The 12,800-nt window shown below is 47.6% G+C and overlaps 1 protein-coding gene across 1 annotated transcript in view; it reads left to right on the top strand.

Moving 5' to 3' along the window:
• Positions 1 to 12,508, top strand: part of LOC115146880 (whirlin-like) — a 41,872-nt gene extending 29,364 nt beyond the window's left edge. The window contains exons 3-9 of the mRNA XM_065004599.1: positions 105 to 317; positions 873 to 1,094; positions 7,338 to 7,598; positions 7,648 to 7,846; positions 8,054 to 8,220; positions 8,790 to 8,912; positions 12,055 to 12,508. Coding sequence (XP_064860671.1) covers positions 105 to 317; positions 873 to 1,094; positions 7,338 to 7,598; positions 7,648 to 7,846; positions 8,054 to 8,220; positions 8,790 to 8,912; positions 12,055 to 12,237 — 1,368 coding nt within the window. The 3' untranslated portion in view covers positions 12,238 to 12,508. The remainder of the gene's footprint in view (positions 1 to 104; positions 318 to 872; positions 1,095 to 7,337; positions 7,599 to 7,647; positions 7,847 to 8,053; positions 8,221 to 8,789; positions 8,913 to 12,054) is intronic.
• Positions 12,509 to 12,800: the final 292 nt, after the last annotated feature.

Below are 12,800 nucleotides of genomic sequence, written 5' to 3'. Positions count from 1 at the left end.
ACCTCTGGTCTCGCCTGTGTCACCTTCCTACTTCTCACCCACACACTTTCTCCCTCACCTTGTCCTTTTTCTGACCCTCCTCCTCTCCCCCCCTCCCCTTCCAGCCGGTGTTCTATAAGGGTGTGGCGGGCTCCCAGGTGACCCTGTCCAGCCTGGTGAACCAGAGCAGAGCCATGCTGGAGGAGCAGGCCCGCCACCTGCTGACGGAGACAGAGAGGCAGACCATGGGCTACTACGTGGAGGAGTACCGAGACGGACACATAGGGGTGGAGCAGCTGGTCATGGCCCTGTTTGAACTGCTCAACACACACGCCAAGGTGAGGAGAGAGAGTAGAGAGAGAGAGAGAGTAGAGAGAGAGAGAGAGAGAGAGAGAGAGAGAGAGAGAGAGAGAGAGAGAGAGAGAGAGAGAGACTTAGAATTGTGTGTCTTAGTATTGTGTACATTGCATACATGTGTGCAAGAAACAGAGAAAGACGTCTTTCCGGTGTGTTTTGCGTGTGTCTGTTGTTGTGAGGTGCATCGTGTGTTGGGTTCTTGTGTTCCCTCACTCGTAGTGCTTATGGTGATTGCTTGCCTTTTCTCTGTACATCCATCACTTGAATGACAAGTTTTGTGAGACTTTCCGTGATTTATGTTAAGGCTTTTGTGGTTGCTCAGACATCTGTTTTTCTCAGCTTATTAGAAAGCCACTTGTCTTTCTGTCAATGTCCTGCACCTCATATAAAACAATGATTTATCAAATGTATTGAATTCACAATTGGTAAAGTGCTTTTTGTTGCAGTCTGCATTCCTCATGGTCTCCTGATGCATGTTATAGCTCCCTATAACTCTATAACCCTGTCTCCCTCCCCTCCCCCAACACTCCTCTTAGTTCTCCCTACTATCAGAGGTGCGTGGCCTGGTGACACCCCAGGATCTGGAGCGTTTCGATGGGATGGTGCTGCGCCGCGAGATCCAGGCTTTGAAGGCCCGGCAGGGGGGTGCCAGTGCGGCCGCCCTCCACCCTGACTCCCTCTCCATGGTTTCCTACCCAGATACCCTGGCCTCCTCGTCAGCCAGCTACATGACCTCCACCACCCTCAGCTCAGCACGGGTAGGGAGGCTGGGCCGCAGTCAAACTGTCTGTCTGGCTCTGTCTCTGGCTGGCTATGTTTGTCTGTCTGTCAGGCTGCCGTGTCCGTCTGTCCGTCCGTCTGTCTGTCTGTATGTCGGTGAGAGTCTGAGTCACTCCTCATTTTTAGGTGTCACTTTTGTCTCGAAGCAGACCGATTTGAAGGTGTCATGGGGCAAGGACAAGGGTTTCTGCAGGACAGAGGTGCTATGTCACAAATGCCACTCTATTCCCTATATAGTACACTACTTTTGCCCAGGCCCCTTAAAAGGTAGTGCACTAAATGGGGAATAAGGTGCCATTTGGGACATCGTCAGGGATGAGAGCACTGTGCCCCTGCTGAGTTGGAAAGGGATCATTAACTAGATCCAGCCGTGGGACCATTTTTTTCTGGAATATGTAGACTGCAAATTGACTGAAATATAATCATTTCAAACCTTGCTTACATATAATATCACGTCTCTCTATTATGCGTGGGAATACTTGGGAACAGATTTCTTAAATTAAAATAACTTGGGGCTGATTTTCTGGTGTTTTACAGTCTTTTATGTCCAACAATGGAAATTCCACATGTATTTTTTACGTTTTTTATTTTACCCTGTTTTTCTCCCCAATTACGTGGTATCCAATTGTTAGTAGTTACTATCTAGTAGTTACTATCCCGTACGGACTCGGGAGAGACGAAGGTTGAAAGTCATGCGTCCTCCGAAACACAACCCAACCAAGCCGCACTGCTTCTTAACACAGCGCGCATCCAACCCGGAAGCCAGCCGCACCAATGTGTCGGAGGAAACACCGTGCACCCGGCGACCTGGTTAGCGCGCACTGCGCCCGGCCCGCCACAGGAGTCGCTGGTGCGTGATGAGACAAGGATATCCCTACCGGCCAAACCCTCCCTAACTCGGACGACGTCAATTGTGCGTCGCCCCACGGACCTCCCGGTCGCGAACCCAGAGTCTCTGGTGGCACAGCTTGCGCTGCGATGCAGTGTCCTAGACCACTGCGCTACCTGGGAGGCCCACATGTATTTTTAAAACCCTGGCCTAAACCCTTCACTAGAGATGAAAGAGACGTATTTATCTAGAAACTTCCTCCGTTTAACCCCGACTACCCCCTCCCTTTTCAAACCCCCAGGAAAGACTGCTGTGGTTGATAGATATGATGGAGGTAGGAGTTGTTGCCAATTCTCTTATTTTACATCCATTTGCAGTGATTCTCTGCCTCTAATTTTGAAGTGAATACAGTTTGGAGTGCTTTAGTCTGCATTCATTTGTCAGGTTGCATAAAGACAATGGATATAACTTTTTCTGTTGATGTGACTGTCCTTTTGAAAATTTCTGTGTATCCCTGTGTGTGTTGTATGTGTGTGGACATACTTGTGGGGACCAAAAAAATGTACAAATTGGGGACGTTTTGCCTGTCCCCACCATGAAAAAGGCTATTTCTACCGGGTTTAGGGTTAAGGTTATAATTAGTGTCACGGTTAGAATTAGGTTTAGGGGTTAAAGGTTAGGTTTATGAGTTAGGTGTAAGGTTAAGGTTAGGGTTAGGTGTAGGTGTAGGGTTAGGGTTAGGTGTAGGGTTAAGGTTAGGTTTATGAGTTAGGTGTAGGGTTAAGGTTAGGTGTAGGGTTAAGGTTAAGGTTAGGTGTAGGGTTAAGGTTAGGTGTAGGGTTAAGGTTAAGGTTAGGTGTAGGGTTAAGGTTAAGGTTAGGTGTAGGGTTAAGGTTAGGTGTAGGGTTAAGGTTAGGTTTATGGGTTAGGTGTAGGGTTAAGGTTAGGTTTAGGGTTAGCTGTAGGGTTAGGTGTAGGGTTAAGGTTAAGGTTAGGTGTAGGTGTAGGGTTAAGGTTAGGTTTTGGGGTTAGGTGTAGGGTTAAGGTTAAGGTTAGGTTTTGGGGTTAGGGTTAGGTGTAGGGTTAAGGTTAAGGTTAGGAGTTAGGGTTAGGTGTAGGGTTAAGGTTAGGTTTTGGGGTTAGGGTTAGGTGTAGGGTTAAGGTTAAGGTTAGGTGTAGGGTTAGGTGATAGGGAAATAGGATTTTGAATTGTGTGTCCACCCACAAGGTTAGTAAAACAAGACTGTGTGTGTTGATGTGTGTGCGTGTCTGCGTATGTGCGCATGTGAGTGTGCGTACGGCATACATGAGCATGCATTCTGGTGTGTGCTTGCATGCATGTGTGCGTATGTGTTTCCCTATTCGCAATGCATACACACACACATTGTTTCTGCCAGAGTAATTACAGTCAGTCAGACTGTCCACTATTGATGTCTCCTTCTGGGGCGCAAACCAGAGAACAACACTATTAACCAGCTAGCTATGTCACACACACTCAAACAAACACACCGGCATTCACGTACGCGCACACACACCAAGGCATGTGCAAACACACACACACACAGACATATGCGCACACACACAGACACACAGACTCAATACACTCTGGACAGTTGAGATAAGCTGCAGCTGTCTTACCATAGTACACCTTGGACAAGGCCAGACCTCCAGACCTGTGTGTGTGTATATGTGTTTAGGTGTGCGTGTGCATGTGCATGTGTGTGGTCTGGACTGTGGCCCAGCTTATAGTTGTTTATGTTTGAGTCACAGTTGAATGCTGCTGCTACTGTTTTGGAGAGATTAGTGAGTCTGGGGGATCACAAACATTGGATTTATCAACTAGACACAAAATGAGGTGTAGAGTCACAAACCCAATCACATACACACACTGACAGCTGATCACATGCATGTGCATTCACATACAAACAAACACACACACACACACACACTCTCTGTCTCTGTCTCTCTCTCTCTCTCTTTCTCTGTGTGTGTGTCTCTCTCTCTCTCTCTCTCTCTGTCTCTCTCTCTCTCTCTCTCTCTCTCTCTCTCTCTCTCTCTGTCTCTGTCTCTCTCTGTCTCTCTCTCTCTGTCTCTGTCTCTCTCTCTGTCTCTCTCTCTGTCTCTCTCTCTCTGTCTCTCTCTCTCTGTCTCTCTCTCTCTGTCTCTCTCTCTCTGTCTCTCTCTCTCTGTCTCTCTCTCTCTCTGTCTCTCTCTCTGTCTCTCTCTCTGTCTCTCTCTGTCTCTCTCTCTCTCTCTCTCTCTCTCTCTCTCAGTCACACACAAACACATATACATGAACAGCTTCCTCTCACCATGCACATGTGCAAGATAGATGGAGGTAAGTAACCCCCGTGCCGATAGTGAGTGTATAATTAGTAGGGTTTTGGTTTAGAGTTTAATGAAGGGCACTGCTGCTTTGAACTCACTAACAGTGAACAACACCATGCAGATATCTTTGGTTTCAATTTGTGTGTTTGCACTTTTGGTTGTGTGTCGTGTGTCTGTGCCTAATACCCACCTGTGGTATTGCGTTCCAAGCTTAGAGATTTGAAGGTGCCATACAGAGGTAAAGAGGTGTGTGTTTGTTCTATATCTACCTTCCAAAACTTTGAGATTGAAAGGTAGATTTAGAATGATATTGAGTTATTTTTCCTCCCACGGAGAGATTGAGCAACTCCAACGAAATGCAATTTGGATCAACATTTGCTTTGGGATAAACAAGCAGCTGTGTTTGTCATCTGTTCACGTACTCTCCCTCGTTCTCCCTCCTCTCTTGCTCTCTCCCTGTCTTTCTTCTCTCTATCCCCTCATCTCTCTCTCTCTCTCTCTTTCTCCCCATGCCCTCTTTCTCTCTGTCTCTCTATCCCCTCGTCTCTCTCTCTCTCTCCCTCTCTCTCTTTATCTCCCCTCCCCCCTATCTCTTCTCCCCTCTCTTACTCTCTCTCTCTCTCTCTCTCTCTCTCTCTCTCTCAGAATGACAGTACGGTGGAGAGTAATGGGGGGGATACTCAGGAGAGTCTGGATGCGCTGCCTGACATATCTCTGGTGAGCCTTGCAGTAAGACCCAGACCCACAACCTCATTAAGATGGACAGAGCAGAAGATGGAGGGTTAGGGAAAAAAACAACAAGACTGAGTGAGGGAGAGGAAACAACGGATATGCAGTTTTATATATATACAGTATACATACATCATAGTTCTGATTTCTTGACTAGAACTGTATATATACAGTGGGGAAAACAAGTCTTTTGCAGGTTCTCCTACTTACAAAGCATGTAGAGGTCTGTAATTTATCATAGGTACACTTCAACTGTGAGAGACGGAATCTAAAACAAAAATCCAGAAAATCACATTGTATGATTTTAAAGTAATTAATTTGCATTTTATTGCATGACATAAGTTTACATCAGAAAAGCAGAACTTAATGTTTGGTACAGAAACCTTTGTTTGCAATTACAGAGATCATACGTTTCCTGTAGTTCTTGACCAGGTTTGCACACACTGCAGCAGGGATTTTGGCCCACTCCTCCATACAGACCTTCTCCAGATCCTACAGGTTTCAGGGCTGTCGCTGGGCAATACGGACTTTCAGCTCCCTTCAAAGATGTTCTATTGGGTTCAGGTCTGGAGACTGGCTAGGCCACTCCAGGACCTTGAGATGCTTCTTACGGAGCCACTCCTTAGTTGCCCTGGCTGTGTGTTTCGGGTCGTTGTCATGCTGGAAGACCCAGCCACGACCCATCTTCAACGCTCTTACTGAGGGAAGGAGGTTGTTGGCCAAGATCTCGTGATACATGGCCCCATCCATCCTCCCCTCAATACGGTGCAGTCGTCCTGTCCCCTTTGCAGAAAAGCATCCCCAAAGAATGATGTTTCCACCTCCATGCTTCACGGTTGGGATGGTGTTCTTGGGGTTGTACTCATCCTTCTTCTTCCTCCAAACGCGGCGAGTGGAGTTTAGACCAAAAAGCTCTATTTTTGTCTCATCAGACCACATGCCCTTCTCCCATTCCTCCTCTGGATCATCCAGATGGTCATTGGCAAACTTCAGACGGGCCTGGACATGCGCTGGCTTGAGCAGGGGGACCTTGCTTACGCTGCAGAATTTTAATCCATGACGGCGTAGTGTGTTACTAGTGGTTTTCTTTGAGACTGTGGTCCCAGCAGGTCCTGCCGTGTAGTTCTGGGGCTGATCCCTCAACTTCCTCATGATCATTGATGCCCCACGAGGTGGGATCTTGCATGGAGCCCCAGACCGAGGGTGATTGACCGTCATCTTGAACTTCTTCCATTTTCTAATAATTGCGCCAACAGTTGTTGCCTTCTCACCAAGCTGCTTGCCTATTGTCCTGTAGCCCATCCCAGCCTTGTGAAGGTCTACAATTTTATCCCTGATGTCCTTACACAGGTCTGTGAGAGCTGGAATTCTTAATGATTGGTAGGTGATCAAATACTTAAAAATCATACAATGTAATTTTCTGGATTTTTGTTTTAGATTCCATCTCTCACAGTTGAAGTGTACCTATGACAAAAAAAAAAATTACAGACCTCTACATGCTTTGTAAGTAGGAAAACCTGCAAAATCGGCAGTGTATCAAATACTTGTTCCCCCCACTGTATATTAAACAGCATAATATGTGTGTATATATATATAGCCTTCATCCCTTCTTTCTTTCTTTCTTTCTTTCTTTCTTTCTTTCTTGTGGAGCAGTCTGCTTACAGACAGATATTAGTTCACACACTCTTCCTGTTCCTCCTCTTCCTCCTCCTCCTACTCCCTCCTTACTAAGGAGGAACTAGTTCTCTGTTTGACACCTGAGGTAAAAGCTATAATTACCTACCACGGTTACCAGAGCAACAGTAACCGATGTTGATGGGAGGTTGTGTTGGTTCCAAGGTGATGTAATGTGGGACACAGAAAGCAGAGACCTGAAGAGTCTTAAAAACACTTGAACTCCATTCAGCCAGAACATATTTGTGTTTAGTTCTGATTGCTTTCTCTTATTATTTATTTTCACCAATCACTTCATTCATTCTCTGGCCACTCATGTTGCTGTTTTCGTTGTTCATTTCACCGTTGGTTTTGGTTGGAGGGGAGAGCTTGTTGCCGCGGACTGGGAAGATGTAGCCTGAGGTTACACAAAGACCATAACTGAGTCCTGGCCTGACTAATTCAGTTGTGTTGAGTTCTGAGGCGTGACAGTGTGTGTGTGTGTGTGTGTGTGTGTGTGTGTGTGTGTGTGTGTGTGTGTGTGTGTGTGTGTGTGTGTGTGTGTGTGTGTGTGTGTGTGTGTGTGTGTGTGTGTGTGGGTGGAATGATGAGATGTGCTGTAGTATATGAGTGTTTTATGGGATGAGGGGAATGTGATTTATTTGTTCTCCTCTTACCTTAGGATGAGGTGCAATCCACGTCCGAATCTCCCCCACCTTCAAACCCCCACCCCCAGGGGTGCAGAGACGCCCCAGCAGACGGGACCAGGTCAAAAAGCTTCCCTCCTCCGAATCCTCCCATTCCGGGCTCTACTTCACCGCCCCCTCCCGTAACCCCCATTAACCAGAGGGGGAGCAAGGACCCCCTCCTCACCCAAGGTCCCCCCAAGAAGGACCCCTCTGCCCCCACTAAGAAGGAGATGGCAACTGCCCAGCTCTCCATGGTCAACAAGCACCCTATAGGCCCCTTCCCCGAGTCCAGTCCCCTACTAGGACCACCAAGCCTGCCGCCCCTCTCCATCTCCACCCCCTCCGCCGCCGCTCACTGCCCCATCCGCACCCCCTCCGCTTCCCCACAGCCAGGACAAGTCCTCCCCTGGCTCCAACAAACAGCACTTTGTCATGGTGGAGGTCCATAGGCCCAATGCAGAGTCTGATGTCAACGAGGTGCGGTCACTCCCCCAGGCACGAGGTAAGAGGCATGGGGGACAGCCAGGATTACTGAAGGGAGGAGGTTGGAAGTTGGACTCCGAAAACCATGGGAGCTGATTTGGACGCAAAGGATTGGTTACACAAATAAGAGGAAGTGCATGTCTATGTGTACTCATGGGTGTATGTGTTTCTACCTGAGTGTGTCCCTATGCCAGTCTCTAACCTCCTGCACCCCCCCACCCCCCAGGTGCCAACCTGTCCCAGCTGTCAGACAGTGGACAGACGCTGAGCGAGGACAGCGGGGTGGACATTGGCGAGTCAGGGCGTTTCAGCAAGGAAAGCAGTCCCCGTCCCGCCCGCATACGCCCCCCACGACATCTCCAGGGGGCAGGAGGGGACACCCCCTCCAAACCGGTGAGGAGGACACACCAGCGGGAAGAGAGAAGACACAGAGAGAGAAAAGAGGGAGATGGATGGAGGGTTGACTGGATGGATGGGTGGATGAATGGATGGATGATGGATGGTTGTGGGGGGAGCCAAAAGTGACAAGAATGACAAGAAGAGAAATAGAGCCAAGGTGTCTAATTTCACTTCTCCATTTTGTCTTGGGGCTCGTTCTCAATCCTAACTGTGATTTCCTTGTGTTTTCTTCTCTCTTTTGTGCACATAGTTTTTCTTTCTTTGCTCATTGACTCATTTCTGTGTCCTTTCAATGATTTTACATCCATTTAATCACATCTCATACTGCAGTAGAGGTCTCTCGTGTCCTCTGCCTGTCCCTTTATGCTTATTGCTGATTGGTGGTTGGGTGGAAGGGAAATTGTTGATTCGTTCCAAACTGAATGGGCGGACCAATAGGTAACAAAGGTGCAGAACAAAAGTGTACATGGTCAGACCAGGCAGACCAGGCTCGCCAAGGTGAATATTTGAGTAAAAAAAGCTGAGTTATGTTATCCACCCTCTCTCTCTCTGTCTTTTTGCAGCCGGGTCTCTTGGAACCCACCTCCACACTTGTGAGGGTGGCAAAGAGTGCCAGCACCCTCGGCATCGCCATCGAAGGGGGTGCCAACACACGCCAGCCCCTGCCACGCATCGTCACCATACAGGTGGGTGTCAAACAGCCTAACATCCCTCAAGTCATCCCCGAAATGACAGTTTGCCAGGCAATCCCCTGCACCTGTCAGAAATGATCCAACCATGGTACTGTTTTGCGACTCTGCGCTGTCATTGGTCCGTGCCGCCTCCTCTTCAACACCTGGCTACGCAACGCAGCCTCTGTCAGATCAGTCTGCGTTTACATGCTGGAAGTAGAGACCTCAAACAGAGCTTTTATAGGTTTATAACCTTCAGAACGCACGTGTTTATTATATGTGTCACCCTCAGAGAGTGGGGTCACAGCCAGGGTCTGCCATTCAATGGCAATCCTGGAGCAATCAGGGTTAAGTGCCTTGCACAAGGGCACATCGACAAATGTTTCAACTTGTGGGCTCTGGGATTCAAACTAGCCACCTTTCGGTTACTGACCCAATGCTCTAACCTCTCGGACCACTAGGCTACCTTCCTCTCCACATATGGCTCTGTGTTGGTATGCTAGCGAGAAACTGCTGCCAAGGGGGAGGGGTTTAGATTCAAATATTGCAGTAGCCATGGCAACAGGGTCGAACATAAACCCTGTGATCTCGTGGCTGAGGTAAGATGTCTGTTGGGGGCTAGCTCAAGATGGCCCGAAAATATTTTTGGTATCTCGGATTGTTCTGGCAATTCTGACATAGAAACGTCATTGGGGGGGAGGATGTTTTGATCGGCTTTGTACATTTGTTTCACACATTTTCTTTAATGATGAAAGTGGCCATTTTAGGCCTATGCACACCTTCTGTTTGACCCTATGAACTGTGAACTGCACACGAAACAGACAACATCCTGGTGACATTATGCTTCTTGTGTGCTCTCAAATATGGTCATAAAATGGATCAGAACTTTCCAGCCTCTCTGGAAATGTGATGTACTTGTATATTGTTCCAAATAATGTCTTAAAAAGACAACATCCAAAATTGTACTCTTGAGATGTCACTATTAATATATTTAATGTTGAATAAATTAATGTGAACATTTCTATTTCCGTATCTAGCATATGTTAGAGCAGTATAACGCCAACAAGATGTTGTCTGTATCGTGTACAGTTCTCGGATCAAAAGGGTCTTACAGGAGGTAAAGGGCCTAAAATGGCCACTTTCATCCTGATAAAAAAAAAGTTGTAAAATATCAAAATCAGGTCAAACATTCTCCCTCCCAAAATAAGTTTCTACGTGAAAACTGCCAGGATAATCTGAGATACCCCAAATGTTTGAACCTTGCCAGGTGCTTGACATGAATGGATTACTATAAGAGTACATCAAAATGTTTTTAGCTTTGTTCCAGGCACCCTTTCGTTTGTTTACGCAAGAAGATAAGAGTTGAGTTCTCTCCCTTTACCTGAAAGAGTACATCCACTGAGAGCACTGACCATTATGTGGAATAAAAGTGTTGCCACCTTGGCTGAAGGCCACAGCTATAAGAAGCTGAGGGTAATAACAGTGAGTGAGTCTGGCTGTAGCTCTGTTCTGCTCTGATTTGTCTGTGCCTCTATTGATTAGCATAAAGACTGAGGAGAGAGGAGGGCTGGGGAGGGAGCTGTGCTGTTCTCTGGAGTTCAGTGAACCACTGAAAGCCCCAGCTCGAAAGATGCTTTGGTGAGAACGGCGTGAAAGGCTAATGAAAAATAAAAGAGCCACTGATTGCGAGAAGAGCGACAAAGGCTCTTGCTGGGAAATCAGCATATTCAAAATCAAAGAGAGCAAGAGAGGGAGGGGGGAGAGAGGGAGGGGTGAGAGAGGGAGGGGTGAGAGAGGGAGGGGTAAGAGATATACAGAGACAGAAGAGAATATGTTTTACAGTGTGTTAATAATAAAGGGGACGTGGACTGAGAAAGGGTGCAGAGAAGGGGAGATGGGGAGGAAGAGAGAGAGAGAGAGAGAGAGAGAGAGAGGCGGGCTAGCGACAGACAGGCATGAGTGGGTTTTAATTCCGGGACCGTAGCTCTCCTCATCAACGGCTGTAATGGAAATGCACAGACCAAATGCATGAGCCATGATATATGGACGCGCTCTCCTCTCTTTTGTCTCATCCCCCCCTTTCTCTTTATTTATGTGTTTTTTTCCGTTTCTCACTATCTTAGGAGTTGGGAGTCGGTACAAGGTACCCGAGCGTGCTCGCCAACCAGGCTGATTTTCATATCAACTCCCCTACCATGACATCACAGTGTCCACAATCAGTCACAGGGGACACGGCCTCATCAGCATCGATATTGGTTGGGGGGGGGTCGGATGGTCCAATCATAACCTCTCCCATTCCACTGTAGTTCCAGTGAAGAACCCATGCCATTATCAGAGAGGTTAATATGGGACTGGGCGTTAATTGGCTCGAAATCACCGATGGAACTATGCGTCCCAAATGGCTCCTTGTTTCCTATGTAGTGCACTACCTTTGACCAAAGCACATCCTTGGGACGCAGACTCAGAGCTACAAGCCATATCAATGAGTGTAAACAGGGCTCACATCATACCCTAGCAACATTCCTGAACGATTGCTTACTCACACCACACTCACACGTATACACATATAGAGTATTCCCAACCGTTCACAACACCTAAGACGTTTGCTTCATTCAGGATGATCCATTTGGGAATCATATCTAGGTCCGTCTGGTGCTCCCCGGGCCCTGTACAGCACTACAATAGTGTTTTAGTAGTAACGCGTTAGTTTTCCTCTTGTAGCTTCAGTCTCCCCGGTCAGCGCAGTCCACGATGTGGTGATCGTTCCAGGCCAGTAGCCCTGTAGAGTGAAGGCGCCGCCGCGGCCACTATCACTCCGTACCACTCTCCCTGAGCTGCTGCTGCTGCAGTCCCTATCACAGGCATCTCCATGTCGCTCCAGTGGCCGGGGGTAATTGTGGCTCGGTAAAAAAAGGGAACCAATAATGCTCTGAATAACAAAAGGTATAGTGATAATCATGCAGATAATGGCGTTTAAGGGACTGGAACTGTGGCGAGAGATGAGATCACAAAGGTCCTTTTGCTTCCTGGTTCGTTAGCAGTTGTAATGGTGACCAATCACCAACGAGCATTTGACATCTGTTTGTGCTCTCTTCATCACTCATTTTTGTTGGTCTTCCTCTCTTTCGCTCTCCCCCAATCTTTTTCTTTCTCTCAGAGGGGCGGTTCGGCGCATAACTGCGGGCAGCTGCGGGTGGGTCAGGTGATCCTGGAGGTGAACGGGGTTTCCCTGAGGGGCCGGGAGCACAGGGACGCCGCACGCCTCATCGCAGAGGCCTTCAAGACCAACGAGAGGGACCACGTGGACTTCCTGGTCACTGAGTTCAACGTGGCGCTATAGGAGGAAGTAGAGGAGGTAGAGAGAGAGAGAGACTTGTCATGGAGAAAGAAGGGACGAGGTATAGGCACAGCGGAGGTAGAGAGGAGAGGGGGGCTGTTGGGGCAAAGTGGCATAGGCCTACATACTGTATTGGTCCCTCCACCTTAGTATCCTTCAGTTTAATTCAAGCTTAAGCCCCACAACTAGACGCGGATACAGCTGCACTCTAAGTTGAGTTGCACCCATGAGATTTTCGGTAACACTTTACTTGACAGCCAGTTTCATGACACATTCATAACCATGTCATAATATGTCATAACAGCTGACATGACTTGTCATAACACTGTCATGACCCATACGGTTACACATGTTGTGATATATATTGTGTTGTTTTACGGCTGGTTATAAGAAGTGCCAAAACCCACATTTATTCTAATGAGTTTTTTTCCAAGAACTTTCCTTTCCTTTGAAAGTTTCTGAAATCCTTTGTTTTAAAATAACTTTATGTCACTGTCATGGAGCATTACGACCGTCCTGTGTCACTTTATGTCACTGTCATGAAGCATTACGACCATCCTGTGTCA

This window comes from Oncorhynchus nerka, linkage group LG19, assembly GCF_034236695.1.
Source record: "Oncorhynchus nerka isolate Pitt River linkage group LG19, Oner_Uvic_2.0, whole genome shotgun sequence".
Classification (NCBI taxonomy): domain Eukaryota; kingdom Metazoa; phylum Chordata; class Actinopteri; order Salmoniformes; family Salmonidae; genus Oncorhynchus; species Oncorhynchus nerka.
This window is presented reverse-complemented; position numbering and strand designations above follow the sequence as displayed.